A 27,261-nucleotide genomic window follows, 5' to 3' on the forward strand; every position below is an offset into this window, starting at 1 on the left:
ATAATTGTACAACCTCTTGTCAACTCATCCAACCCTACTGTGGCCATTGCAAGCTCTCCAGGAAGCCTAGCTGATTGCTAATTGCAAAGCGTGTAAACTGTTGGATGGTGATGACTTCATCTCTCAGTCGTGTGGGTGTGAGCTTCAGAATAGTTGTTTCTGATTTGCTTTCGGCTTAGTCAACGCGAGCAACGCTGTGATGAGAAAGTAGTTTGTTCGTTGCTGCTGTGTGCAGGTCTCCCCCTCCCTCTCTCCCTCTGAGTTTAGCGTGTAAAAAAAAGTTTCCAAGTATTCTTGGCAGTTGGGGGGAAAGTTTTCAGCCAGGAGAGAGAGAGGGGGAGGGAGTCTGCAGAATGTCAGGACTCAAAGTGAAACCAATGCAAGCGAGAGGCAACTGAGAGCAGGTCCTGGTGGGGGAAATTCACCACTCGCTGCCTGGGTGAAGTCTGCAGAGTGAGTGAGTGTGTGTGTGAGAGAACAGGAGCGGTGCCCATGACGTGGAACAGCACAATGAGCAGCGGTTACAGCAGTCTGGAAGAGGATTCCGAGGAGTTCTTTTTCACTGCAAGAACTTCCTTTTTCAAGAAGCCTCAAGCTAAAGCCGAGCGGGTGAGTACGCATTTTCTCTCCGCTGACTGGCGCTTGGCAGCAGATGGTGTAAGAGAGAGGGAGCAATATCCTAATTCCAGAAACCCGGCTGACACACAGTGCACCCTGCCTGTGGGCTGAACTCTGTAAATGTTTGGGCTATTGCCTTCTTCCAAGCAACCGGTCTTTGTGGCTGTCTGCCATCGGTACACTTTTTTCCCCCCTGGGATTTATCTTCTGACTCAGGCATTGCTAATATTTACAGGGCTTTATTTGGAAAGCGAGGTCGATGTGCATTTGAGGTGATTGAACGGGTTACACACATGGGCTTGATTGCACTGGGAGACAGTGGGGTTAACGCACTGTTTCTGTACAACTATTGGTAGAGACTGGAGTTAGCGATAGGAGAGATTGTGTGTGGGTGTAAGGCAATGAATGACTCTTTATGATTTTTATTTAATTTCTTCTAGGGTGAGTTTGAACAGAAACTGTCTCGTATCTCTCTGTGAGATTAACTGAAAAATTTTTAAAAATCTGCAGATGCTGGAAATCCTAAATAAAAGCATAACATGCCAGATATGCCTCAGCAGGTCGGGCAGCGTCTGTGGAGAGAGGATAAACAAACGTTACAGTTGCAATTCCGATAATAGGTTGTGGAACTGGAGTATTGGCTGTTTTCCACTCCGCATCCTGCTGAGTACTTAACAACATGATCTGTTTTTATTGGGTAAGATTGTAATGTTTTAAAGTTTTGACAATAGTTTGAGGCCCAAGTAACATTTCCTTCCCCACCTTTACTTGGGTGGTGACTGTGGTTCAGTGGTCGCACTTCTGACTTCGTGGGTTCGGTTCTCAATCCAGCTGCTTTAGTCCAGAAATCTACACTGACACTCCACTCTAGAGTTGCGGGAGTGCTGTGCTGTATGTTGGGTGAGATCTTGGACGTCTGCTCTGTGATATTGCTGTAAAATAATCCCTTGACTTTTTTTTCTGTTTGGAAGCTGAGAAGAGCTCATCTCCAGGTGCCCTGGCAACCACTTATCAGTCCATATCACCACAGTGGTATTTGGTCTGAAACACATTATGGGATCTTGCTGTGCTCAAACTGCCTGCCTTCTTTTGGGCCTTGTGACAGTGGCTGCAGTTACATTGAACAGTACATCACAACAACAGGTCTGTCAGTCCACGATGTTGTGCTGAACTAATTAAACTAGTAACTAAACTAATCCCTTCTGCCTACACAATGTCCATATCCCTGCACATTCATGTACCTATCTAAGAGCCTCTTAAGTGTCTCTATTGTATCTGCCTCCACCCCTGGCAGCGCATTCTAGGCACCCTGTATTTAAAAAAAACTTGCCCCAGACATCTCCTTTGAACTTACCCCCTCTCACCTTAACCCTTTGAGTATTAGGCATTTCGACCCTGGGCAAAAGATATAGGCTGTCCACTCAGTCTATGCCTCCCATGATCTTATAAACTTCTGTCAGGTCTCCCCTCAGCCTCCACCGCTCCAGAGAACACAACCCAAGCCTGTCCAACCCAAAAATACTTATGGAGCTCCAAAGTTGTGGCTTCTCGATGGGCTGCAGTCCCCGAAGGTTATTTGTTACCCATGACTGAGCCCAGCCAGTCATCCCCACACTGTGAGATAGCAGCCATTCAGCCCCTTGACCTTGTGTCATGCCTTAGGAAACTGGCTCCCTTAAGAGAGACAATGCTTTAACCCATCATACCACCACTGTGTCCACTACCTTACTTGGGAATAATGGAGGTTTCCTTTTGTGCTGCAGGCCACACTGACAAAATAGTATTCATTGCCCAACCCACAGTCTCAAGTTGACGACATGTCCCTGTGTCTAGTGTCTAGCCTGTGCTATGGTAGTATAATGAGGATAATATTAAGGGGAATAGATAGAGTGGACAGCCAGTGCCTCTTTCCCAGGGCACTAATGCCCAATACAAGAGAGCATGGCTTTAAAGGTGGGAAGTTCAAGGGAGATATCAGTGGAAGGTTTTTTACCCAGAGAGTGGTTGGGGCGTGGAATGCGCTGCCTGGGGTGGTGGTGGAGACAGGTACGTTGGTCAAATTCAAGAGATTGCTAGGTAAGCATATGGAGGAATTTAGAATAGAGGGATACGTGGGAGGAAGGGGTTAGATAGTCTTAGGCGAGGTTTAAAGGTCGGCACAACATTTTGGGCCGAAGGGCCTGTATTGTCCTGTACCGTTCTATGATTCTATGATAATGGGTATGTTATTGAAAGAGTCGTCAAGTCGAGGTTATTTTCATATGCACAAGTACGGTGAGGTACAGGCACAATGAAAAACTCGCTTGCAGCAGCATCACAGGCACATGGGTGCAGACAACACACAGGACATAAATTATAGCAACACACACACAATGCTGGAGGAAGTCAGCAGGTCAGGCAGCATCTGTGGAGGGAAATAAACAGTCGACGTTTCGGGTCGAGACCCTTCATCAGTACTCAGAATCTCTTGTGTTTCCAAATATGAATTATACAACAGTGAAGGGGGGGGGGATAAAAGACTGTGTGAAAACAAAACAGTGCACAATCAGAGACAAGTCCACGGCAGTGCAAGAGGTGGTCCTCAGTGTTCTGTTGCTGAGGTAGGGTTAGGGTTGTGCAGGTCAGTTCAGGGATCTGATGGTTGTAGGAAAGTAGCTGTTCCTGAACCTGGTGGTGTGGGGACTTCGGGCTTCTGTACCTCTTGCCCGATGGTAGCTGTGAGAAGAGGGCATGGCCCAGATGGTGGGGATCCTTGATGATAGATGCAGCCTTCTTGAGGCAGCGCCTCACATGGATACTGTCAATGGTGGGGAGGGCTGTGCCCATGATTGATTCTGAGGCAAGACTCCAAATTGTACTGTGGATTTGGAATTGGTTTATTACTACTGTTACATGTACTGTGATACAGTGAAAAACTTAGTTTTGCATGCTATCCATATAGATCATTTCAAAACATGCAGAATACAGTCGCAAAGTGCAGTGCAGGTAGAAACTAAGGTGCAAGGGCCATGATGAGGTAGATTGTGAGATCAAGAGGTCATCTTTAACGTACAAGAGGTCTGTTCAAGAGTCTTATAACAGTGGGATAGAAGCTGTCCTTGAGCCTGGTGCTATGTGTTTTCAAGCTTTTGTATCTTCTGCCCAATGGAAAGGTGGAGAAGAGAGAATGTCCGGAGTGGGAAGGGCCTTCAATTATGCTGGCTGCTTTACCGAGGCAGCAAGAAGTACAGACAGGTTCTGTGGAGGGAGGCTGGTTTCGTGATGGACTGGGCTGTGTCCACAACTCTCTGCAATTTCTTGTGGTCTTGGGCAGAACAGTGCTGAACCAAGCTATGATTCATCTGGATAGGATGGTTTCTATGGTGCATCTGTTAAAAATAAAAATTGGTGAGCTCCAGCAGGGACGTGCTGAATTTCCTAGTCTATAGAAAATAGATAGGACAAAAGGGAATGTTTCTAAGATAGGGCCAGGGTTGTAATGGAGCCTCAATCTATCAGTGATGGTCCCTCTATCTTATCCTGCCTTCCCCCCCCACCCCCCCCCCCCCCCCCCACCTGTCTGCAACAAGCAAAAAAACAAACTGTTAGAGGAACTCAGCGGTCGAGCAGCATCTGTGGAGGCAAAAGAATTGTCGATGTTTCAGGTCGAGGCCCTGTATCATGACTCAATTGTCTGCAGCTTTTCACACTCTCCCAGTTCTGACAAAGGGACTTTGACCTGAAATGTTAGCTGATTCTCTCTCCACAGATGCTGCTTGACCTGCTGAGTGTTCCCAGCATTTTCTGTCATTTAGATTTGCACCATTTGCAGTTGTTGTTTGATCTTCATTTGGTAGATCAGTTTTTGGTATTCGGGAAGAATTTTATGAGGAAAGATTAAACCAATTGAGCTGTACCCCTGTCGTAGGATGAGAGGTGATCTTATTGAAATATATAAGATCCTGAGAGGAATTTTCACCTGAGAGGATGGTTCCTCTGGTGGGAATATAGGACTCTGGGAAAAGCCTTGGCATGAAGTCACCACTTAAAGGTTGAGTTTATTTTCATGTGCACAAGTACATGTATGCACAGGTGCAATGAAAAACTTACTTGCAGCAGCATCACAGGCACATAGCATCAGATAAGCAGTATTCACAAGCAAAACATTAACCGTAAATTATACACAATTTTTACAGAAGAAACACAATTAGAAAAAAAAATTAGTCCATTTTAGTGCAGTGATCAAAGTGGCCATAGTGTTGTTAAACTGTAGTGATTAGGGTTGTGCTGGTTGGTTCAAGAACCGAATGGTTGAAAGGAAGTAGCTGTTCTTGAACCTGGTGGTGTGGGTCTTCAGGCTGCTGTACCTCCTGAACTGTGGTGGAATTTCTTCATTCTCTGGGTGGAAAACCTTGGGAGTTTTCTACCCCAGAGAGCTGTGGACCTGACGTTATATGGACAAAATGTTGGACTTCAGGAGAGTCGAGGGTAATTGGGAACAGCAGGCAAATTAAACCAAGATCAGAGCAGTATGATCTTATTTAGTGGTGCACCTGGCTGGAGAAACTGCTCCTGTTCTTAAGTATGGTGCTGAAGTCATTGGATGTTTTAAACCAGGAGGAGGTCGGTCTCCATTACTGGCTGAGGTCCAGATGAGGGTTGTTCTCCCTCTGGGGAAACCTGTTGGGAAATGGATGGCCAGTTTGAACATAGAACACAGAACACTACAGCACAGTACAGGTCCTTTGGCCCACAATGTTGTGCTGACATTTTATCCTGCTCTAAGATCAATCTAACCCTTCCCTCCCACATAGCCCCCTATTTTTCTATCATTCATGTGTTTATCTAAGAGTCTCTTAAATGTCCCTAATGTATCTGCCCCCACAACCTCTGTCGGCAGTACATTCCATGCACCCACCACTCTCTGTGTAAAAAAAAAACTCTTACCTCTGAAATCCCCCTAATACCTTCCTCCAATCACCTTAAAATTATGCCCCCTCGTGTTAGCCATTGTCGCCCTGGGAAAAAGTCTCTGACTGTCCACTCGATCTATGCCTCTTGTACACCTCTTGTACACCTTGTACACCTCTATCAAGTGCCCATTGGTATGACCATTGTGGATTTCAGCAACAAGCATCCCTTGTGTGATTGGGTGGTCTGCTTGCTTGCACTATCCAGCATGTTGAATGGCAGTGATGAAGGTCTATCAATGGGGGCTGGACTTGGTCTCCTACTCCCTTCTGCTTCTGTGCTGGAACAAATGTTAATTCAATTGGACCCTAATGGGTTATCAGCTTAAACCTGAAAGCACCAGATATCAGATTTCCACACTATTTATGCCTTGGTCGCATATGTTATGTATTTCTGTAAGCATTCCGATAGGAGCTGTAGATTTGATCAGAACCCTGGGCAGATTTTAAATTGGATCACAATGTGGTAAAGGAGCATTGAACATTAATTTGCAATCTCTGTAAATTGTTATAGCATTTGGCCTATTGAGTCTATGCTGACTCCTTGTAATGCAATTTCTTGAGTCCCACTCATCTGTTTCCATTAATAGGAGAGTCTAGGATCTGAGGGCACAGCCTCGGAATAAAGGGACGGCCCTTTAAACCTGAGATGAGGAGGAATTTCTTCAGCCAGAGGGTGGTGAACCTGTGGAATTCATTGCCACAGAGGGTTGTGGAGGCCAAGTCACTGGGTATATTTAAGGCAGAGATTGATAGGTTTTTGATTGGTAAGGGGGTTAAGGATTTCTGGGAGAAGGCAGGAGAATGGTGTTGAAAAAAGATTCAGCCATGATTGAGTGGTGGACCAGACTCGATGGGCTGAATGGCCTAATTCTTTTCCTCTACCTTATGGTCTTATAGTCTTTGCTCCTTCCCTGTAGCCCTGAAAATTATTCTCTCTCATGCCTGTCCTATTCCCTTCTGAAGGCACTGATCTTGCTTCCATTACCCTTGCAGGTAGTAAGCTTCAGATCCACTGATCCTGGGTCAAAGAAAAATGTTTATCCTTTGCTCAGAATTTTCTTCGCACATGGACACCCGAGTCCCTCTGTTCCAGCACTCCCTCTAGAATGGAACCATTTACTCTGTATTGATTCCCCTTGTGCTGCAGGTTACAACCACTTTCTTCACCTCAGGGTTTCAGTACCTAATCACAGTTGGTCATCTTGTGATGTTGTGGCTACTGACTTTACAAGCCAAGTGTGGAGTATTTGCACATTTCGTGATGCATGTATTTTTATTCATTTTAAACAAAGATGATCTTGCACTAATGCTTGTGAGCATTGACAGTTCAGCATAAAAAAAACTCAACTTGACTTGATATTAGTTATCTGTCTCTCACACACTCAATCTCTCCCCCGCTCCCCCTCGCGCGCTCCCCCCCTCCCCTTCCCCCCCTCCCCCTTCCCCCCTCTCTCCCCCGCCCCCTTCCTCTCTCTCTCTCTCTCTCTCTCTCTCTCTCCCCCTCCCTCCCTCCCTCTGTCTCTGTCTCTGTCTCTGTCTCATATTATTGTCTTGCATTGACTGCTCTACCTGCTTCAACCTACGCTTGCTGCTTTTATAATGGACACACCATGCTCTTCAAGACAAAACAACACTCCAGCTCTGAGAAGGAAAGAGATATGCCAGTTTATTATGTCTTTTACCAAAAATGCAAGAACAAGAGGAAGCTGTTTGGTCTCCTGCCCCTTTCAATGAGATCATAGCAACCTGTGGCCTTTACCCTTGATCTCAGATTAAAGTTAACGTTTCGCCCAATGTGAAATGCCATTCAGGGAAGACTGTTCCGAATGTTAACGCCATCTTACGTGGGAGCACGCTCTAAAGTAGAGGCACTTGTATACAGCAAGATCCCATAAATGGCTCTCAAAGGAATGACTTGTAGGTGTTTTTGTTGTTGGAGCAAAAAACTGCAGAAGCTGGAAATCAGAGGCAGAAACACAAATTGCTGGAGGCACTTGGGTCAGGCAGTGTACCCAGGGAGAGAAGTGAGGCTGATATTTTAGATCAAGGATCAGAAATGAGCAAGTGGGTTTTAAGTTGGGGGGCGGGTGGGAAGACAGAGCGAATGGAGGGAAGGTCTGTGATAGGGTGCAGACCCAGTTCTGTCAAAGTAATGATTAGAAAAAAACCTGGCAGTTGGAGACAGAAAGGAAATGGAAATGAATTGAAACAAAGCTACAGAGAGTGGAGAGAGAGGGGTTACCTTAAGTTGTTTATTTTGGTACAAATCCTGAGGGATGCAATGTGCCCAGACAGAATATGGCTCGCAGTTCCCCAAGCTTGCATTGAGGATCATTGGAGAAATGTAGGAGGCCAGAGATGGTGAGATCAGAGTGGGAGTGGAGAATTAGTGTGATGGGAAGCTAGGAACATAGAACACTACAGCACAGTACAGGTCCTTCGGCCCACAATGTTGTGCCGACATTTTATCCTGCTCTGAGATCTATCTAACCCTTCCCTCCCACATAGCCCCCCATTTTTCTGTCATTCATGTGGCTACCTAAGAGTCTCTTAAATATCCCTAATGTATCTGCCCCCACAACCTCTGCCGGCAGTGCATTCCATGCACCCACCGCTCTCTGTGTGTCTTGCTCCTGACACCCCCCTTATACCTTCCTCCCATCACCTTAAAATTATGTCCCCTCATGTTAGCCATTGTCGCCCTGGGAAAAAAGTCTCTGACTGTCCACTTGATCTATGCCTCTTATCATCTTGTACACCTCTATCACGTCACCTCTCGTACTCCTTCTCTCCAAAGAGAAAAGCCCTAGCTCGCTCAACCTATCCTCGTAAGACATCCTTGCCGACCGAACGGAGGTGCTCTTCAAAGTGGTCACCCAATCTATGCTTGGTTTCTCCAGTGTAGAGGAGACCACATGGTGAGCATTGAATGCATTTGCCTGCATTGGTTAATGTTGTTGGTCAATATTGACTGCAGTACCTCTGAGACCTTCCGTTTACTAGTTCATTAGTAAAGTACTCCAACAGGAACAAGGGAGCTCACTTTAACACCTCATGACCTACACTGGAATGCTGCAGTGTGTGTGATTTACAATCCTTTCACGCCATTTAAATCTGTTTGTAAGTGAGATGTGACCTCCTGTAAGAGACACTCAAAAGCCTGGTTGTGTTAAAGAATAAAAACAGTGTAGACACAAAGACTAATTGCAGTACAAAATCAACCTTGCTTTGAATGTTAACATTTACCAGTTTCAGTTCTTGTGTAAAATCAAACAACGTTCATGAGGACTTCATATTCTTATTGTTCATGAGGTATTGTGATGTGGTCGGTTGACTCTCAGTGTGTCGTGAGGGTGTTCTGTGGAAATTTCCACACCTTCAGAGCTAAGAGTCATTGCCATTGAGGGTGGAATGTTGCTTTGACAGTGTGACTTGGGTCCCAAGACCAAATTTACAAAAAAGTGGAATGACGTCACACAGAGATGAGCTGTGAAGGGAAGATTTGCATTTGTGTGGCGCCTTTCAGCAGCTTGGGATGGCCCACTGTGTTCTACAACCTGAGAAGTTTGGTGGGGTTGGAGTGAGGGGAAGGGAGGAACTGGTGGGTCTGATGCCCGACTTGGGGTTAATCTGAGTAACAAAACTCTGTGAGCTCTTTGCATTTGGGATAACAGGAATTTACAGCACAGGAGGAGGCCATTTGGCCCATCCTGTCTCTGCTGACCAGAATTACATGTTCCCATTTCTCAGTCTATGTCCCTGTGGGTTACTGCTCTTCAAGCCCCCCATCCAGGTTCTTCGTAAAGATGTGTAGGATTTTGCCTCCTTTCAGGCACTAAGTTTCAAACCCCACCAGTCGTTGACTGAAATAACTTTTCCTCAACTCCCCCCAATCCTACCAAATTAACCAAAGGCACAGACACCAGATACTGACCGGTCTGCTCAGGTTCGTTCTGTCTAATCCCCCAGCCCAGTTGTAGGTGGAGGATGGGGGAGTGGGAGGAGACATGGAGGAGGTGGGGTTAAAGAGACGGGGAGATGAGTGTGGAGGAGATGGGGGAGAGTTAATTAAGAATTTAGAAAATCAGTGAATGTTTTCCCAGTGAGTTTCCATTGGATTACTTGTTAACTTCTTCAGATAGGGGGCCATTCAACCCTTCAAGTCTATGCCGGCTCTCAGTATTCCCATCAGTCCCATTCCCCCACTTATTTCCCAGTAATCTCTCCAGCACACCAATCAACTCTCCCCTCGTTCTCCTGCCATCTACCCACACTTGCAACGGCCAATTAACCTACCAGCATGTTCTTAGGATGTTGGAGTAAAGCAGGGGAAACCCATATGGTCACAGGGAGAATGAGCAAACTTCACACAGCACCGGAGGTCTGGATCGAACTCGGGTCTCTGGCGCTGTGAGGCAGCAGCACTGCTGTGCTGAATGTTATTGGGGATTTTATACTCCCCACCCTGCCTGGTTTACTCAAACACTGATCTTGCGACCAGCTCCCACCACAATCCGACTAGCAAACTGGGAGTGTTGAAATGGGCAATTAACCCTGTAAGCTTTGTATGTGTAGCGATGGGATCTCTTGTTGGACATTTGAGTGGGCTGTATTTTGAGGAGAGGAGAAGCTAAAGACCTGTTTAGGAACTTAACCTAATCCAATATCCTGATAATTCTAGGTGTAGTGTTACTCTTGCAATAGTTAATGGAACACAAATGGTATCCCATTGAAAGCTGTCACTTCCAACCACACTGTAAATCATTTTCCTCCCTTCCCCTTTAATTAGGACTGTGTTTTGTGCTTTTGGTATGTCTTCAGTTGTCTGCGTTCTCTGTCGTCCGTTGTACATCCAGATGTTGTGCATCCTTAATTACAGAGAGGATGAAGCAAAAAGGGGACAATTAGTTTTAACTGCAAGCCCATTTAATGGTGATGGTCATAACATGGCACCATCTGCGCAAGAAGGAAGGGGAAACTTGTGCTTATAAAGCACCTTGCTCTGCCTCAGGTGGGCATAAAATACTTGGTAGCCAATGAAATAATTTCAAACTCTAACCCCCAGCATATACATAGCAAGATCCACTATAGTATGAGCAGGTACTTGGATTCTGTGATGTTGATGTGGAGAGGATGTTTCTTCCTGTTGAAGAGTCTAGAATTAGGAGTCTTTGTTTAAAAATAAGGGGTCACGCATGTAAAAACACAAATGATTTTTTCTTTGGAAGATTGTGAGTCTGGAATGCTAGTCTAAAGAGTTGTATAGCACAGAAATGGGTTCTTTGGCCACCAAGTCCGTGCCAACCTTTTTGCCCATCTACACTGACCTTATTTGACCACATTAAGGCCGTATCCTTCTCTACTTTGCCCATCTAAGTGTCTAAATGCCTCTTAAATGTAATTGTACTTGATTCCACTACCACCTCTGGCACCACGTTCCAGATATCAACCTCTCTCTGTACTCTTCCTCAAAAGGTGTCGGAAGCTGAGTCCTTGAATACCTTTAATGCAGTGTTAGATTCTTGACAAGCAGGAGGGTGAAAGGTTACCAGGAATGGGGAGTTGAGGTTGCAGTTAGATCGACCATGACCCTTTTGTGGGGTCAAATGTCCTACGCCTGCTCCTAATTTGTATATTTGATTGAGCGACTAATATTGGCCTGGTGAGATATCTGGTGTGTTGGTTTTAATTTTCCAACGTGGCCTAGATTTGGGGAAGACTCCATTAGACTGGACAACAGCAAATATGCCTCCTTTATTCATAGGGACAGAAAGCAGGAAACTACAGGCTGCTTATCTTAGCATCCGTCACAGGGAAAATGTCAGGAACTATTATTAAAGACATTACAGCAGGGCACTTAGAATAATTCAAGGTAATCAAACAAAGTCAACATGGCTTGTGAAAGGGAAATGGTGTTTGATTGATTTATTGTTCTTTGAAGAAGTAACATGGTGGTGGTAAACGGAACCGGTGGATGTACTATACTTAGACTTACAGCAGCATTCGATAAGGTGACACATCAAAGCTTATTGGGGAATATAAAAGCTCATGGTTTAGAAGTTAACATATTGCCATAGAAGATTAGCTAACAGGAAACAGTAGGCATAATTCTTTTTGGTTGACATGAACTAACAAGTGGTGGGACACGGGGATTGGTGCTGGGGCTTCAACTTCTTATTTATATAAATAACTCAGCTAAAAGTGCCAAAGTTACAGTTGCTAAATTTTGCTGATAACGCAACGATAGGTAGGAATGTAAATTATGAAGAGGGCATGAGGAGGCTACAAAGGGATATAGATGGGTTAAGTGAATGGGCAAAGGCAGTATGTGGAAAAAGCCTTGGGATAGGCTTTGTTAAGCAGGGAGATGGCTAAATTTAGTCAAGTACTTCAGTTTGAATAAAATGAGCGGCATCAGTCTACTTAGTGCCCCTGTAAATTAGCATTGATTTTTTGTGTCAACTTTGGGAAGAAAGCTTGCATTTGTAAAAACACTTTATACTACATGGCATGGTGGACTCTGTAGGAAACGAAATACTTTTTGCAAGCATAATCACTTGTACAAATCAAGCTTTGACTAATTGATGTCGATGGAGCATTTGTGCCTCCGTTTCTCGTAGCAACCTGCGGCCCCATTTTGTTCTGCGAAGCTTTGCATTCTTATCATTTTTTTTACACCTTATGTTCGCTACGGCTCTGGGCAGTGGTTGAGTGCAGGGGATTAAATCTGTGCAAACAGCAGCTGTGACTTCTATTTGAAGGCAGATTAATTAGAAATCTTCCGAAAATGCAGATTTGAGATAATTGACAAAAGGAGGGGATTTTATTTCCTACTGCATTGAGTTATGACTTGGAATGCAATCCCTGAAAAGTTGATTAAAAGCAGATTAAGCAGTATTTTTCTGAAGAGAATTGATAAATAACTTTTAATTTATTAACGGGATGTAGGGAAGCAGTTGTGGCTCAGGCCGCCAGTTATTATCCATCCCTAATTGCTCTTGAGAAGGTGGTGGTGAACTGCTTACATTCCCAGTGGTGAAGGTTCTCCCATAATGCTGTTGGGCAGGGAATTCCAGGAGTTGGGTTCAGCGCCAATGTAGGATTGTTGAGGAATTTCCCAATCAGGGTGATGTACAACTTTGGGGAGGAACCTGCAAGTGGTGGTGTTCCCATGTGCCTGTGCCCTTGTCCTTGATTCTCCCCACCGTCAAGGACATCTGCAAGAGACGATGTCTCAGGAAGGCGACACCCATCATCAGGGACCCCAACCATCCGGGCCGTGCCCTCTTCTCGATGCTGCCATCAGGCAGGAGGTACAGGAGCCTGAAGACCCACACCTCAAGGTTCAACAACAGCTTCTTCCCCACTGCCGTCAGGTTCTTGAACCAACCTGAAAAAACCCTGACACTACCTTGGACTATTTTTCTTTTTTCTTTCAACTTGCACTAATGTCGTTATGTTTAATTTAGTTTATTTTGTCGTATAAGTTATGTATAGTCTATGTTAATTTAAGTCTATGTTAATTTAAGTCCATGTTAACATGTGTTTGTCATGTTTGTAATGTACTGTGCTGCTGCTGTGAAGAGCTAACTTTCATGGCATTTATACCCTGGGTATGTCTGCCTGTGACAATAAACTTGAAACTTGAACTTGGTGGTAGAGGTTGCGTGTTTGGGAGGTGCTGTTGGGGTAGCCTGGGTGAGTAACTGTGGTGCAGGGAGGTAATGAATGTTTAATGTGGTTAAGGAGTGGAAATTTTCAGGAACTGATGGAATAAAGTGTGGGAGGGGAAGTAGTTTCACTGGTACTAAGGGCAAGCATAAGAACACTGGGCAGAATGGTCTTTCTGTGTGGCATTGTTGAGGAGATGTAGTGGATTTATATTGTGGCAGTGTGTCTGTAGGTGGAGTGTCAAGTGATCTCGAATAGGATCTGTTTCAAATGGAAAGAACTCTGCAATGCAGTGTTAATGATCATACCTGCTGTATTATTTATCCTAGGGTGTCTCTGACAGCTGCTTTGTGTTTCTACCTTGTGAGCAGCCTTTGTGTGCTTCACAAAATGGAAAATGCTTTGAAGTCTGAATGGAGACTGACCTTGAGGAAAGGTTTTCTGCTTTTCCCCTGTCTGCTCCCAACACACTGCCACCTCATACCTTCAGGATTTGGACACCTGGTGTCTTGCTTAACCTACAGTGGCAAGAGAAATATTCCACATGGCCTCTGCTCTAGATAGTTTCATAAGATTTGTTTTCTCAAAATTTCTGGCAGTTGATGAGAAAAGAGACTTCTCTGTACCCTAAGAAAAACATTTGCTGGGATTTAAAAAAAACAGAAAATACTCAGCAGGTCAGGCAGCATCTGTGGAGAGAGAAAGAGAAACCAACATTTCAGGTTGACCTGAAGCATTGCATGTGTGAAAAGAGAACTGGAGTGAATATTTTAGATGGAAGTTGGTTCTTTTTTCCTCTCCACAGATGCTGTCTGACCTGCTGTGTGTTTCCAGCATTACTGGTTTTTATTTCAGATTTCCAACATCTGCAGGTTTTATTATGTTCAAACATTTTCTGGGTTTATGTTGCAACAGCTTTATAGATTGGTTTGGTCCTCTCATTTAGGTGTGGAAATTTGTGTGAAATGGGACTAAACTTTCATGCGATGGCCCAAATATAGCTGTGCTACCACTTTTAACGGTATCCAGACTACACTGTTGGTAACCTTAAAGTTGTCTGTGATAGTTCTGTAAATATTCGAGAACTTCATCTGTAGAGTTCACTGAACTGCATTGTTTGGTTTCCATGTGTAACACTGCTGAAACTGACGGCATCAGTGACTGTCTCTATTGATGTATTGGAAGTTTACAGAGTTGCTGATATTTAAGCCCAGCACTCTTCCAGCTTCAGGGGAGTGTTGCCACTGAATGACTATGTGCTTCCTTGGTGGGAGAAGGGTTTTTCTTAGAAGGTTGTGCTATAACAAATTTTCCTGTGAACCAGGTAATGTAGAACATGGTAAGGTGAAACATGGGAATCCTGGAGCCCAGTGAGTTTTAGGGGAAATGTCACTTGTGAGCCGAATGCTGAACCATCAGAATTTCTGAATGGTTGGATGCTAGATTATCGCAGTTGTCATGGTTCTGTGTCTGTACTTCTCACTGGCTTATCCAGGTCCTATGTATATAAGCATTGGCCTTGTCACTACTGACCCAAACGTTACCAGGAGACCCCCTGATGGGCGGTCCTGCAAGTCATCAGCCAAGCTTGAGCTGGGACAAGAGGTAGCGGTGGGAGGGGTCCTCTTTGCTGTCTGATTTCTGAACTACCTTTCATTTTGATTTTGATTTTCAGGAAACAGTTAAACGGCTTATTTTTGCAGGCCTGATTGAGGAGCCCCCCACCCCCACCCCCCAATGTAAACGAGACAGAACATAGTGGGGGAGGTCTAGGTCTCTCACCAGCAACTCCCCCCCCCTAGAGTTGTCCAGGGAGCCTGAATGTGCTGTGTCTCTCCTCCACATCCTCGTGAGAGTCTGCCCTCTCTAAATCAGCTGTGAGCTAACTGAATTTCCCCTTCCTTTTGAGTGTATGGGAGCTGGCTGTACCTCGATCAGACTGTGTGTGTGGGTGATGTTGATGACTGAACTGTATGATTCACTGCTGTTGAGGCTTTGTCTATGGCCTGTTGTCTGAAGGCAAAACCCAGGGGTGGGGAAGATTGAGGGGGATGGGTCTCTTCTCAGTTACTGAGTTTGGAATAAAGTGTGTGGGGTAAAGATTTACCCCGGTGATTAAATGAACACTATTGTTGAGTATTCAGTTTTGGTCACCCTGCTGCAGGAAAGGTTCCATTAAACTGGAAAGAGTGCAGAAAAGATTTACGAGGATGTTGCCAGGACTTGAGAGACTGAGTTATAGGGAGAGGCTGGACAGGCCAGGACTTTATTCTTTGGAGCATAGGAGAATGAGGGGTGATCTTATGGAGGTGTATAAAATCATGAGGGGCATAGATACGGTGAAAGTATACAATCTTTTCCCCAGGGTTGAGGAATCAAGAACCAGAGGGCATAGGTTTAAGGTGAGAGGGGAGAGATTTAATAGGATCCTGAGGGACAACTTTTTCACAAAGAAGGTAGTCTGTATATGGAATGAGCTGCCAGAGCAAGTGGGAGAGGAGGATACAATGAAAACATTTAAAAGATATTTGGACAGGTACATGGATAGGAAAGGTTTAGAGGGATATGGGCCAAATGTGGGCAAATGGGACTAGCATAGATGGGCATCGTCATTGGCATGGATGAGATGGGCTGAAAGGCCTATTTCTGTGCTGTATTACTCTATAACTATGGTATGTAGTCTTCTCTTGTTATTTGTTCAGACTGCAAGGAAGTGCAGTAAGATAGGCAGCCTTTTTAACACTAGTTACGAAAGATTCATTCCTGCTTCACCTCTTCAGTGCTTCTACCGACTGTGTTGTAGTCTGCATTGCCCAGAAGAGTTTACCAGGCAGATGGAGGAGAAGTTTCAAGGATGTGCTGAAGAAGAAATGCAACACCTCCACCAAGTCCTATGACTCTCTGGCCCATGATTTCCAGCATTGAGTATAAAAGTAGTGTGTAAAACTAAAAAAGCTGTATAAAACTTTGGTTAGGCCACACTTGGAGTACTGTGTGCGGTTCCGGTCGCAGTATGTGCAGGCTTTGGAGAGGGTGCAGAAAAGGTTCACCAGGATGTTGCCTGGATTAGAGAGTATGAGTTATAAGGAGAGGTTGGACAAACATGGATTGTTTTCTTTGGAGCATCGGAGGCTGAGGGGAGACCTGATAGAAGTTTATAAAATTATGAGAGGCATCGAGAGGGTAGATAGTCAAGAATCTTTTTCACCAAATGTCAAATACTAGAGGGCATAGATTTAAAGTGGGGTGGGGAGGAAGATTAAAGGGGATGTGCAGAGCAAGTGTTTTATACTTGGCAAAGCAGTCAGCATAATCAAAGACCCCACCCACCCGGGTCATTCTCTCTTCTCTCCTCTCCCATCAGGCAGAAGATACAGGAGCCTGAGGGCACGTACCACCAGGCTCAAGGATAGCTTCTGTCGCACTGTGATAAGACTATTGAACGGTTCCCTTATACAATGAGATGGACTCTTGACCTCACAATCTACCTCGTTGTGACCTTGCACCTTATTGTCTACTTGCACTGCACTTCCTCTGTAGTTGTGACACTTCACTCTGTACTGTTATTGTTTTTACCTGTACTACCTCAATGCACTCTGTACGAACTCAATGTAACTGCACTGTGTAATGAATTGACCTGATTGATTGGTATGCAAGACAAGTTTTTCACTGTACCTCAGTACAAGTGACAATAATAAACCAATACATGGGGTGGTAGGTGCCTGGAACTTGCTGCTGGAGGAGTTGGTGGAAGCAGATACGATAGTGGTATTTAAGGGGCATTTAGACGGGAATGTGAACCTGCAGGGAATGGAGGGATGTGGATCATGTACAGGTAAATGCGATTAATTTAACTTGGCATCATGGTCAGCACAGATATGGTGGGCTGAAGGGCCTGTTCCTGTGCTGTACTGTCCTATGAAGCAGGGAAGGAGCATTCAGGACGGCATTGAGAACCTTGGGTCCTTGCATCAAGGGGGCACCTTATGTAACTGGTGGACCACCTCACAAACTGCCCACCTCCCTGACAACCACCTCCTGCTCCGACTGTGGAAGGGCCTGCAGTTCCGACACTGGATCCTGAGGGTGCTGATGAGGCCAGGGGTTTGGCGTGGAAGCAAGTCATCCTCCATCCCGAGGGACTGCCTGAAAAGAAGTAGTAACCTGTAGGCTGGAAGCCAGTGGTGTTCGAATGCACTGCTTTGCCTCTGAGATTTCACTGCCCCCTTCCAGCGACTTGATATCCCAGCCCAGTATCGAGAAGGCAGCTGCCTCATCCCCAGGACAGCAGTGTGTTAAATCGTGGCCTTGTCCGTCACCTCGGAATGTAAGAGCCACTGTGGAACGGCTTTGTGGAAGAGGGAGTGAGCCTTTCCTGCTGCCTTGGCCCAGGTTTATCCCACAGCCTTGACAACTGCAGCAGATGATCCCTGTCACATCGCTGTGTGCAATCTGCAGGCTTTCTACTTGATGATTTTGGCTGCTCTTCTAAAAGTGTGCCTTTAAAGAGCTTTGGGATATCCTGAGAATAAATAATCTTTGTCTTTAAGCTATAAGCAAATCATCAGAGATGGCCTTGACTCTTGGCTACAGTGAGAGACGGATGTGACCAGCTCCGGACAATTAATCAGTGTTGCTTAATCAGTATTCAGGGATTGGAGAGGTAATGAACTGTAACATTTGGAGCTGCCTCACTGTAGTAATATGTCCCTACTTCTGTATAAATAGACCCCCATCCCCCCACTAACCACAATCCGCCCTCAACTACTGACCAGGGTGCATGCAGGATCTTGGTGGTAGCTTCACAGCTCTGTGGGCCCAGGTTCGATCCTCACCTCGGGTGTTGTCTGCGTGGAGTTTGCACGCTCTCCCTGTGGCCGCGTGGGTTTCCCCCGGGTGCTCTGGTTTTCTCCCACGCCCCAGCGACGTGCTGGTACGTTAATAGGTCACCGTAAGTTACTCCTTGACTGAGAGGGAAAAGAATCAAGGGGGAACTGCTGGGCATGTGCAGGAGAGTAAGTAGCAGGGCTACAAGGAGGTAAGGAGACGGGGAATGGGGCTGTTGAGAACTAGCATGGACAAATGGCCACCTCCTGTATCGTTAGTAAGTAAATGACCGATCCTTTGGATGTGATCCCTGAATAAAGCCTTCCATATTTTAGAACAGAGAGCCAGAACTGTACAGCACAGGAACAGACCCTTCAGCCCACAATGTCAGTGCTGACCATGATGCCAAATTAAACAAAACCCTTCTGCGTGCACGTGATAGCCTTTACTTCTATAATCCCTGCATAACAGGCGTATGTATCCTTGCATATTCATGTGCCTGTCTAAAAGACTGTAGAAAACCACTATAGTATCTGCTTCCATTGTGTTCGGTTCTGGTCGCCTCATTATAGGAAGGATGTGGAAGCTTTAGAGAGGGTGCAGAGGAGATTTACCAGGATGCTGCCTGGATTGGAGAGCATGTCTAATGAGAATAGGTTGAGTGAGCTAGGGCTTTTCTCTTTGGAGAGAAGGAGGATGAGAGGTGACTTGATAGAGGTGTACAAGATGATAAGAGGCATAGATCGAGTGGACAGTCAGAGACTTTTTCCCAGGGCGACAATGGCTAACACGAGGGGGCATCATTTTAAGGTGATTGGAGGAAGGTTTAAGGGGGATGTCAGAGGTAAGTTTTTTACACAGAGAGTGGTGGGTGTGTGGAACGCACTGCCTGCAGAGGTTGTGGGGGTAGATACATTAGGGACATTTAAGAGACTCTTAGATAGACACATGAATGATAGAGAAATGGGGGGCTATGTGGGAGGGAAGGGTTAGATAGATCTTAGAGCAGGATAAAATGTTGGCACAACATTGTGGGCCGAAGGGCCTGAACTGTGCTGTTATGTTCTATGTACTATCTCTGGCAGTGCGTTCCAGGCACCTAACACTCTCTGTGTAACAAAATAAAATGCTCTTGCCCAGCACATCCCCTTTACACTTTTCCCCCCCCCCCCCCCCCCCTCACCTTTAAGCTATGCCCTCTATTTTGAAAAGATCTGTCAAATATCCTCATGGATTTCCCACGGACAGCAGCCCAGCCACTTCCATCTTGTTCCTATGGTGCCAACCAATGAAATATTTCAGTACTCTTTTTAAAAAAAAATAATGGATCACCCATTTAAGATTGGAATGAATTAAAATTTTTTGAGGGTTGTGAGTCTTTGGAGGTCTCTTCCTCAAGGGGTGGTTGAAGCAGTCTTTAAATATTTATAAGGTAGAGATAGATACCTGATAAGTGAGGTGGTGGAAGGTTGCTGGTGGTGGGCAGGAATGGAAGCTGAAGGCACAATTGGATCATCCGGAGTCTTTCTGAATGGCGGAGCAGGTTTGTGGGTCTGACGACTACTGCTCAGTTTGTACTTGCCTGATAATGTTCGCCAGGCAGAATTTTGGCTGACCACAGATTAATCTGCTCTGCTCAAGACTGCAAGAAATTGTAGAGAGTTGTGAATGCAGTCCAATCCATCAGTCAAACCAGCCTCCCTTCCACTGATTCTGTCTACACTTCCTGCTGCCTAGGGAAAGCAGCCAACATAATCAAGGACCCCACCCACCCTGGTCATTCTCTCATTTCCCCCACTCCCATTGGGCAGAAGATACAGAAGTTTCAAAGCAGGTCCCACCAGGCTCAAGGACAGTTTCTATCCCGCTCTTATCAGACTCTTGAACGGATCTCTCATACGCTAAAGGTGAACTCTTGACCTCACAATCTACCTCGTCATGGCCCTTGCACTTTTTTTTTGTTTACCTGCACTGCACTTTCTCTGTAGCTACAACACTATATCCAAGTATGTGGCCTCCTCTACATTGGTGAGACCAAACACAGACTAGGTGACCGTTTTGCAGAACACCTGCGCTCTGTCCGTAACCGCGATCTGCATCTCCCCGTGGCCAGTCGCTTCAACTCCCCCTCCCACACTATCACTGATATGTCAGTCCTCGGCCGCCTCCACTGCCGGGAGAATTCCAAGCGCAAACTGGAGGAACAGCACCTCATTTTCCATCTTGGAACCTTGCAGCCTAACGGCACGAACATTGAATTCTCCCACTTTAGGTAATCCCCACCCCACTTCCCCACACCCGCCCCCACCCCCCCCCCCCCCCCCCCCCCCCCCCCCCACTATGCTTCTCTTCTTCCCTTTCCTAGCCTCTTTTTCTCCCCTCTCTCTCCTTACCTTTGACCCATCCCCCGGTGGATCTGCTCTGCCCTCCTCCCCCACACCTGCCTGTCACTATCTCTCACCTGCATCTACCTATCACCACCCTGTGCCCACCCCGCCTCCCCTCTTTTGTCCACCTATCACTGCTCTGCTTTTCCCTCCTATATATTGGGCTTCCCCTTTTCCTATCTTCAGTCCTGAAGAAGGGTCCTGACCCAAAATGTTGACTGCCTGCTTTTCTCCACGGATGCTGCCTGGCCTGCTGAGTTCCTCCAGCATCATCGTGTTTTTCATTTAGATTCCAGCACCTGCAGTCCTTTGTTTCTCCCTTCACTATGTTCTGCATTGTGTTTTTCTTTTTCCACCTCGATGTACTTAACGTGTGGCATGATCTGTCTGGATGGCACACAAGCAAAATTTTTTCACTGTATCTCGGTACACATGACAATAATAAACCCACACCAGCTTCCACATGAAGGTGCAAAGCAAAGGTTGAAAGCCTGATCAATTACTTGCTTGTCCCTTGCTTCTGCTCTGAGTTGTAGTTATGGGGCAAAGCTGTTCCATTGTAGCCGTGTGGGGCTTCCACAGCCCTGCAACATTCAGCCTAACAATAAAACTTCGGTCCAAACTCGTTACTCTGACACCGACAATTCCTTGGATTTTTCTTCGCTGGAAGTTTTGGAGGAAGCAAGGTGTTTCCTGTGACAAATGTGAAGCTGATTAAATGCTGACTTTGCAGATCCGGGGTGGGGGCTGTTGCAGATTTTCTTTTGAGTTTGGAGCTCATGGTCTGTGGCTCTGCTCTCTTTAATTTCGCCATGTACTGATGCACCAGCTCCATAAAACTGTACCTCTCCCCTCCCTTCCCCACTTGCCCATCATCTTCCCCACCCACCCCCCCAATTAACCTTGTTCCACCTATCTGTCTCTAAGCATAGCTTTCATATCATGGGGACCAGAATATAAAAGCAAGGATGTAATGCTGAGGCTTTATAAGGCGTTGGTTAGACCACATTTGGAGTATTGCAAGCAGTTTTGGGCCCCATGTCTAAGGAAGGATATTCTGGCATTGGAGAGGGTCCAGAGGAGGTTTATGAGAATGAACCCAGGGGTGAAAGGATTAACGTTTGATGGCTCTGGGCCTGTACTCACTGGAGTTTAGAAGGATGAGGGTGGAATCTCATTGAAACCTACCAAATATTGAAAGGTCCCTCTCAACAAGAAGACTACAGTGGCCCTCTGTATTTTCCCCTAACCACAGGCTCTCGAATACAGCACAAGTTGTTTCTTCAGCAGCTCATAAATTCAGGGGCAGGCAAGAAGAAGTCCATCTGTGGGTTCACTGCTAGTCACATGCCTTGGCTTTGTTGGGGGATAGCAAGTGGGGGAAATGGGCTTCCAGGCCCAGAAAGACAAGCTGAGCAATTGGAATCCCTCCCAGCAGTGCAGACACAGTGCATCTCCTTGCCAATGGGGATGAACCCTGGGATTGGGGTGCCCAGTGACGCTACCACAGAGGTTGCCCATGGCACTGGGATTGAGTTGAGCTTGCTACAGATGGCTCTGCTGTTCCAACCATGATCGCATCAAAGGATTGGTGTACTGGAGACATACAGTCTGGGGTCGGACAGTTGCTGGTGTCCCACTACAGAACCTTGAGTCTGACGCTCTCAGGGAGTGCTGTCCTGCCATATGAACAAGAACTACAACTGATACCTTGGTTGCCTGTGAGGCAGACATAATGATCCAACGATAAAGAGCAGGAGTGTTTTTCCCAGTAACCTGTCAATGGGAAAGAATGCTCCCCATCTCCTTGCTATTTATGGGAGCTTGCTGTTCCCAAATTGGCTGCTGTGTTTCCTACAACATAGACTATGCTTAGAGAAGTACCTCATTGACTAGGTAAAGGGCTTGGGGATATTCTAATGTAAATGCAGATCTTTCTTCAGATGCTGATGTGTCTTTATACCCTTGTCCCATCTTCTCTCTGTTTGCAATGTTAAACCTGTCAGCTTTATCCCAGCAGTGGAGAGCCTGCCTCCTGTTGTTTGCAGATTGAGGTAATTCAGGATAAAAGTCACGCCACGTTTGGGAGTTTAAAAGCCGCAGAAGGTGCGGATCCAGCCGATGTCTTGACAGCAAGTTCTCATCCTAACATTGAGGTTGTCAAGGGCAGGCACGGTAGTATAGCAGTTAGCGTAACGCTATTACAGCGCCAGCGACCTGGGTTCAATTCCTCGCCACCGTCTGTAAGGAGTTTGTACGTTCTGCACGTGACTGCGTGGGTTTCCTCCGGGTGCTCCAGTTTCCTCCCACATTCCAAAGATGTACAGGTTAGGAAGTTGTGGGCATGCTATTGTTAGCACCGGAAGTGTGGCGACACTTGCGGGCTGCCCCCAGACCACTCTATGCAAAAGATGCATTTCACTGTGTGTTTGGACGTACACGTGACTAATAAAGAAATCTTGTCTTAATGGGTGACACTGTGCTCCTGGAGCCTACAGGGTCTATAGCATGGAGCGCCACTAACCAGCCATACGAATGAAACAGAGCACTATGTCTGAATGTGCTTGTAAGCCAAGCATAAGGGTGGCCTTAAAGTATGTTAGGTTTGCTAGTGTGCCCTATCCTGGAGAAGAGGGATGGGGTGCAAATTTCCCTTTACTTTCCAAAGATAAATAGATGGGAGGCTGTTGGTGGTGGACGTACCCCTCTTGAGCGATGGGTTCTACTGAAGAACTGGGAAGAACAGGTACAGGTGGAAACGATACGTTTGCATGGGTTTCGTGACCAAAGGAATTTCTCTCCACTGTTTCTTAGTACCATCTAAGGCTGAGATTAGAAAAACATTTCTTGTGGATTCCCCGTTCTCAGAAATTGGACCTTTTTGCCATTTCCAATAGCTTGAATAACTCCTTCTAAACTGTTGTAGGAATTGGCCCTAATCCTTCCTTGGTAGTGATTCTTCGTGCACTGTATTCAGAATTGACCATGTGTAGACGGGGAGTGTAGAGTAGCGCACTTCTCCCCGTGACTGTTGAGTTTCCTTCCATGTTCTAAGGGTGTGGAGGATGGTAGGTTAAATGCCCTTGGTGTGTAGGGGAATGGTAGAACTGGGGGAGGTGGAGAGTTGATGGGAGCGTGAATAAAATGGGAGTAGTGTAAAAAGAAAGGATGCTTGATGGTCAGCATGGACTCGGTAGACCAAAGAGCTCGTTTCCCAGTTGAATGACTATGACCACAGATCAGGCAGTAACCCTCCTGACTGGGATAAGGTACTGAACCAGGCTGGCACAACACGGTGCAACCTGGTTGTTGTTGTATCAGTGAAACCTCTGACCCAGTACTGCAGCCCATTAGGTTTTGGTCAGGACTCTACCACAAGCTTCTAACATCCTAAAAGCTGGAGAACCATTTGAAGTAGTGGAACATAAGATCATAAGATATAGGAGAAGAATTAGGCCATTTGGCCCATTGAGTCTGCTCCGCCATTCAATCCTGGGTGGTTCCTTTTCAACCCCATTCTCCTGCCTTCTCCCCGTAACCCTTAACTCCCTTACCCATGAAGAACCTATCAATCTCTGCCTTAAATACACCCAGTGACTTGGCCTCCACCGCCCTCTGTGGCAACAAATTCCACAGCTTCACCACCCTCTGGCTGAAGGAATTCTCCGAGATAGTTTTAAAGGGATGTCCCTTTTATTCTGAGGCTGTGCCCTCAGATCCTAGACTCTCCAACTAATGGAAGCATCATCTCCACGTCCACTCTATCCAGGCCAATCAGTATCCAGCAGGTCTCAATGAGATTTCCCCCCCCCCCACCCATCCATCTGAACTCCATCAAGTACAGGCCTGGAGACGTCAAATGCTCCTCATACGTTAACCCTTTCATTCCTGGGATCCTGGGAACTGGAAGTAATTCACCCCTCGAGCCTAGGTGAACAGCTACTTGTTTCAATGACTACTGTAATGTAACTGTGACAGGGTGCTCTTCACAGGAGTGTTAATGGACATCATTGAGCAGAGGAGCGATGCTGCTGAGAAGGCAGAGACGTGTGGGCAGATTGGCCTCCATTTGCTACATAAATGGTGCTATACAGATGGAACCCTTTGAAACAGCCCTACTCTCAGCTTTGGATATGGTGAGCGGTGTGGTAGGTAACTGACTGGAGGCTGAGTGACAGCATTAATGTAATGGTCACCTTCAAGGTATAACTGACCTGACACAAGCAATTGGACAATACTGTCTTGAGGGATTTGCTTCCTTCTAATCACCTTTGACTCAGCCTATGTGACTATTGTAAAGCTTAAAAGTCTTACGTTCCTTGGAGCAATATATTGAAAATGAAATGTTATGTGGAGATTTGAACAGGCTCTTAACAGCAAAAGCACAAAACGCTGGAAGAACTCGACCAGCAGAGCAGCATCTGTGGAAAGAGATGTTTCAGATCCAGATGAAGAGTCTCCACTCGAAACATCGATTGCCTATTTCCCTTCGTGCATGCTGCCAGACCCACTCCAGCGCTTTGTGTGTTGCTCTGTTGTTTGGGATCAGGGACCCTTCCCCAGAACAGGGGGAAGAATGGAGGGGGTTACAGTGTTCAAAGCGGAGCTGGGGGGAAGGAGTGAGGTCAAAGACACAAGACTGTGGAGATTAGTTAAGACAGATCAGGTGATAAGGAGCATGAGTACCCACCATTAGGGAGGCATTTTATAGAAATGAGGTGAGAAATGAGGCACGATGATGGGAAACTGCTCTCTCATCGTTTGTTGGACCATTCAGAAGGTTGCCAGGTGCCTGGATGAAAGAAAAAATGTTGGGCCTCACTGGCAGTGGAGAAAGCTGCAGAGAGAGAGGTTGGAATAGGAGTGGAATTGGGAATTAAAGCTTTTAAAAGCCTTTTATGTCAAACAACATGCAAGTATTGCACTTCAGCCCTGTTCCTTATTGATCTTTTAGCCCATTGGGAGGACGTTTATCTTTTGAATCAAAAGGCTGTTGTTCCAATTAAAAGACAGACTTGCATTTATATAGTGTCCATCAGAACCTTCTGAAAATGCTCCATAGCCAATGGAAATCAAAAAACCATCAATGCTGGAAATCTGAAATAAAAACACAATGTTGGAAACGCTCAGTAGGTCAGGCAGCATCTGCGGAAAGAAAAACGGTTAAGGTGTCAGAACGAGGGTCCTAGACCTGAAATGTTAACAGATGCTGCCCGACCCACTGAGTATCTCCAGCATTTTCATTCCAGCCAGTATTGTTCTTCGGACCCACCTTCACAGTGTAATGCAGGAAACGTGGCAGCTAAGCTTGCACACGAAGTGATAACAATCAGATAAACACTTCCAGGAGTTGAACACGTCATTTAGATGAATGCTTCAGTGTTGTTCTCAGGGCCTGCTGCTTTGGAGGTGTTGTCCTCTATTCAAAATGTTAAACCATGTTCAAACTTGGAGCAACACACAAAGTGCTGGAGGAACTCAGTGGGTCAGGCAGCATCTACGGAGGGAAATGGACAGTCGACGTTTTGAGTCGAGGCCCTTGTTTCCGATTCCAGCATCTGTATTCTCTTGTGTCTCCATTTTAAACCTTGTCTGGATGGATGTGAAGCAAGAGCTCAATCAATGAGAGCTCAGACCAATCGATCAAAAGCAAGATAACAGCTTTCTCTTTTGCTGTTTTTATGAACCTGCTTCGCTTGATTGGCTGTACGTTTTATGAACACAACGTTTAAAACACTCATTTGTACCTGAAGCCTTTTGGGAAATCACCTGATCATCTTTATGCAGGGACTTGTCGTTAGACTGTAGGACTCAGGATTGCCTAACTCCCCAATCTCCCGATTATTCTTCTTCACTGAATTTTGTGCATCACCCAAAGCAGATTGTAATCTGTTGGCTCATTCTGAACGATGTTAGTGATTGGTAAATGGATTCCTGTAAATGGATTAGTTGATTGAAGGAGTGGTTCTTGCAGCAGGTGCAGCTCCCTTTCGTGCTGAGTTTCAATCACATGTTACGTGACGTTGATCCTTGGTGAGGGTGACCTGCGTTTATGGGTGGCCCAGTGCTTCGTTGGTGCTGCTGATGCACGAATCCAGTGTCCCGGGTTCAATTCTGATCTCCGGCGCAGAGTTTGCGCGGGGTGCTCTGGTTTCTTCCCACATTAAAAAGATGTACTGGCAGGCTAGTTGTTTATTGTGCAGTGCCCCTGGTGTAGGAAGGTGGCAGGAAAATCAGGGAGTTGATGGGCAGGTGAGAGAGAATGGGTTGCAGAAAAATTAGTGGTGGGGGGGGTGGGGAGAGGTGGGGTTGCTCCAAGTGCCTGCATATTCAGGAGGAGGCTATTCAGAAGAAATGTGGTGAAGTCTCAATGTACATTACAGCCAATTAAATACTTCTGAGGTAGTCACTAATATAATGGTGAAGTACCACCTCCAGTGTCAAAGTCACTGATCGTTGCACTGACGCCCCAGATGAGGCACTGGTACATCTGAGTGCAAAGTGGCCTTCAAATGAACTCTGATTCAAATGAATTCATTCACTGGAATGACTTCAAGGCAGTGATCTGATAAGGGGATGTGGGCTCCTCTCTGTCTTTGATGTATTCTCTCTTGCTCTCTGCTCTCAGTGCCTGATACTGGCAGACAGTTAGTAATTCAGATTAACAACAAGGCTACTATATTAATCAAAAGAAATGCATACAGTGCAACATGGCATCCTTGCTGTGTTTAACTTCTAGACAAGCAAACTAGCTCTGTCAGTTCTACACTAAAACATTTGAGTCGCATACTACAGTTTTTTTTAAG

At 45.9% G+C, this 27,261-nt stretch overlaps 1 protein-coding gene across 2 annotated transcripts in view; it reads left to right on the forward strand.

Moving 5' to 3' along the window:
* Positions 1-27,261, forward strand: part of rassf3 (Ras association domain family member 3) — a 172,425-nt gene that overhangs the window by 102,437 nt on the left and 42,727 nt on the right. The window contains exon 1 of one of the 2 annotated variants that reach the window (XM_052030052.1): positions 168-609. The exons of the other annotated variant lie outside the window; for it this stretch is intronic. Within the exon in view, the coding sequence (XP_051886012.1) occupies positions 493-609 (117 nt within the window). The 5' untranslated portion in view covers positions 168-492. Of the gene's footprint in view, positions 1-167; positions 610-27,261 lie in introns of those variants that run through there. 2 annotated transcript variants of the gene reach the window in all.

This window comes from Pristis pectinata, chromosome 15 (genome assembly GCF_009764475.1).
Source record: "Pristis pectinata isolate sPriPec2 chromosome 15, sPriPec2.1.pri, whole genome shotgun sequence".
Taxonomy (NCBI): Eukaryota; Metazoa; Chordata; class Chondrichthyes; order Rhinopristiformes; family Pristidae; genus Pristis; species Pristis pectinata.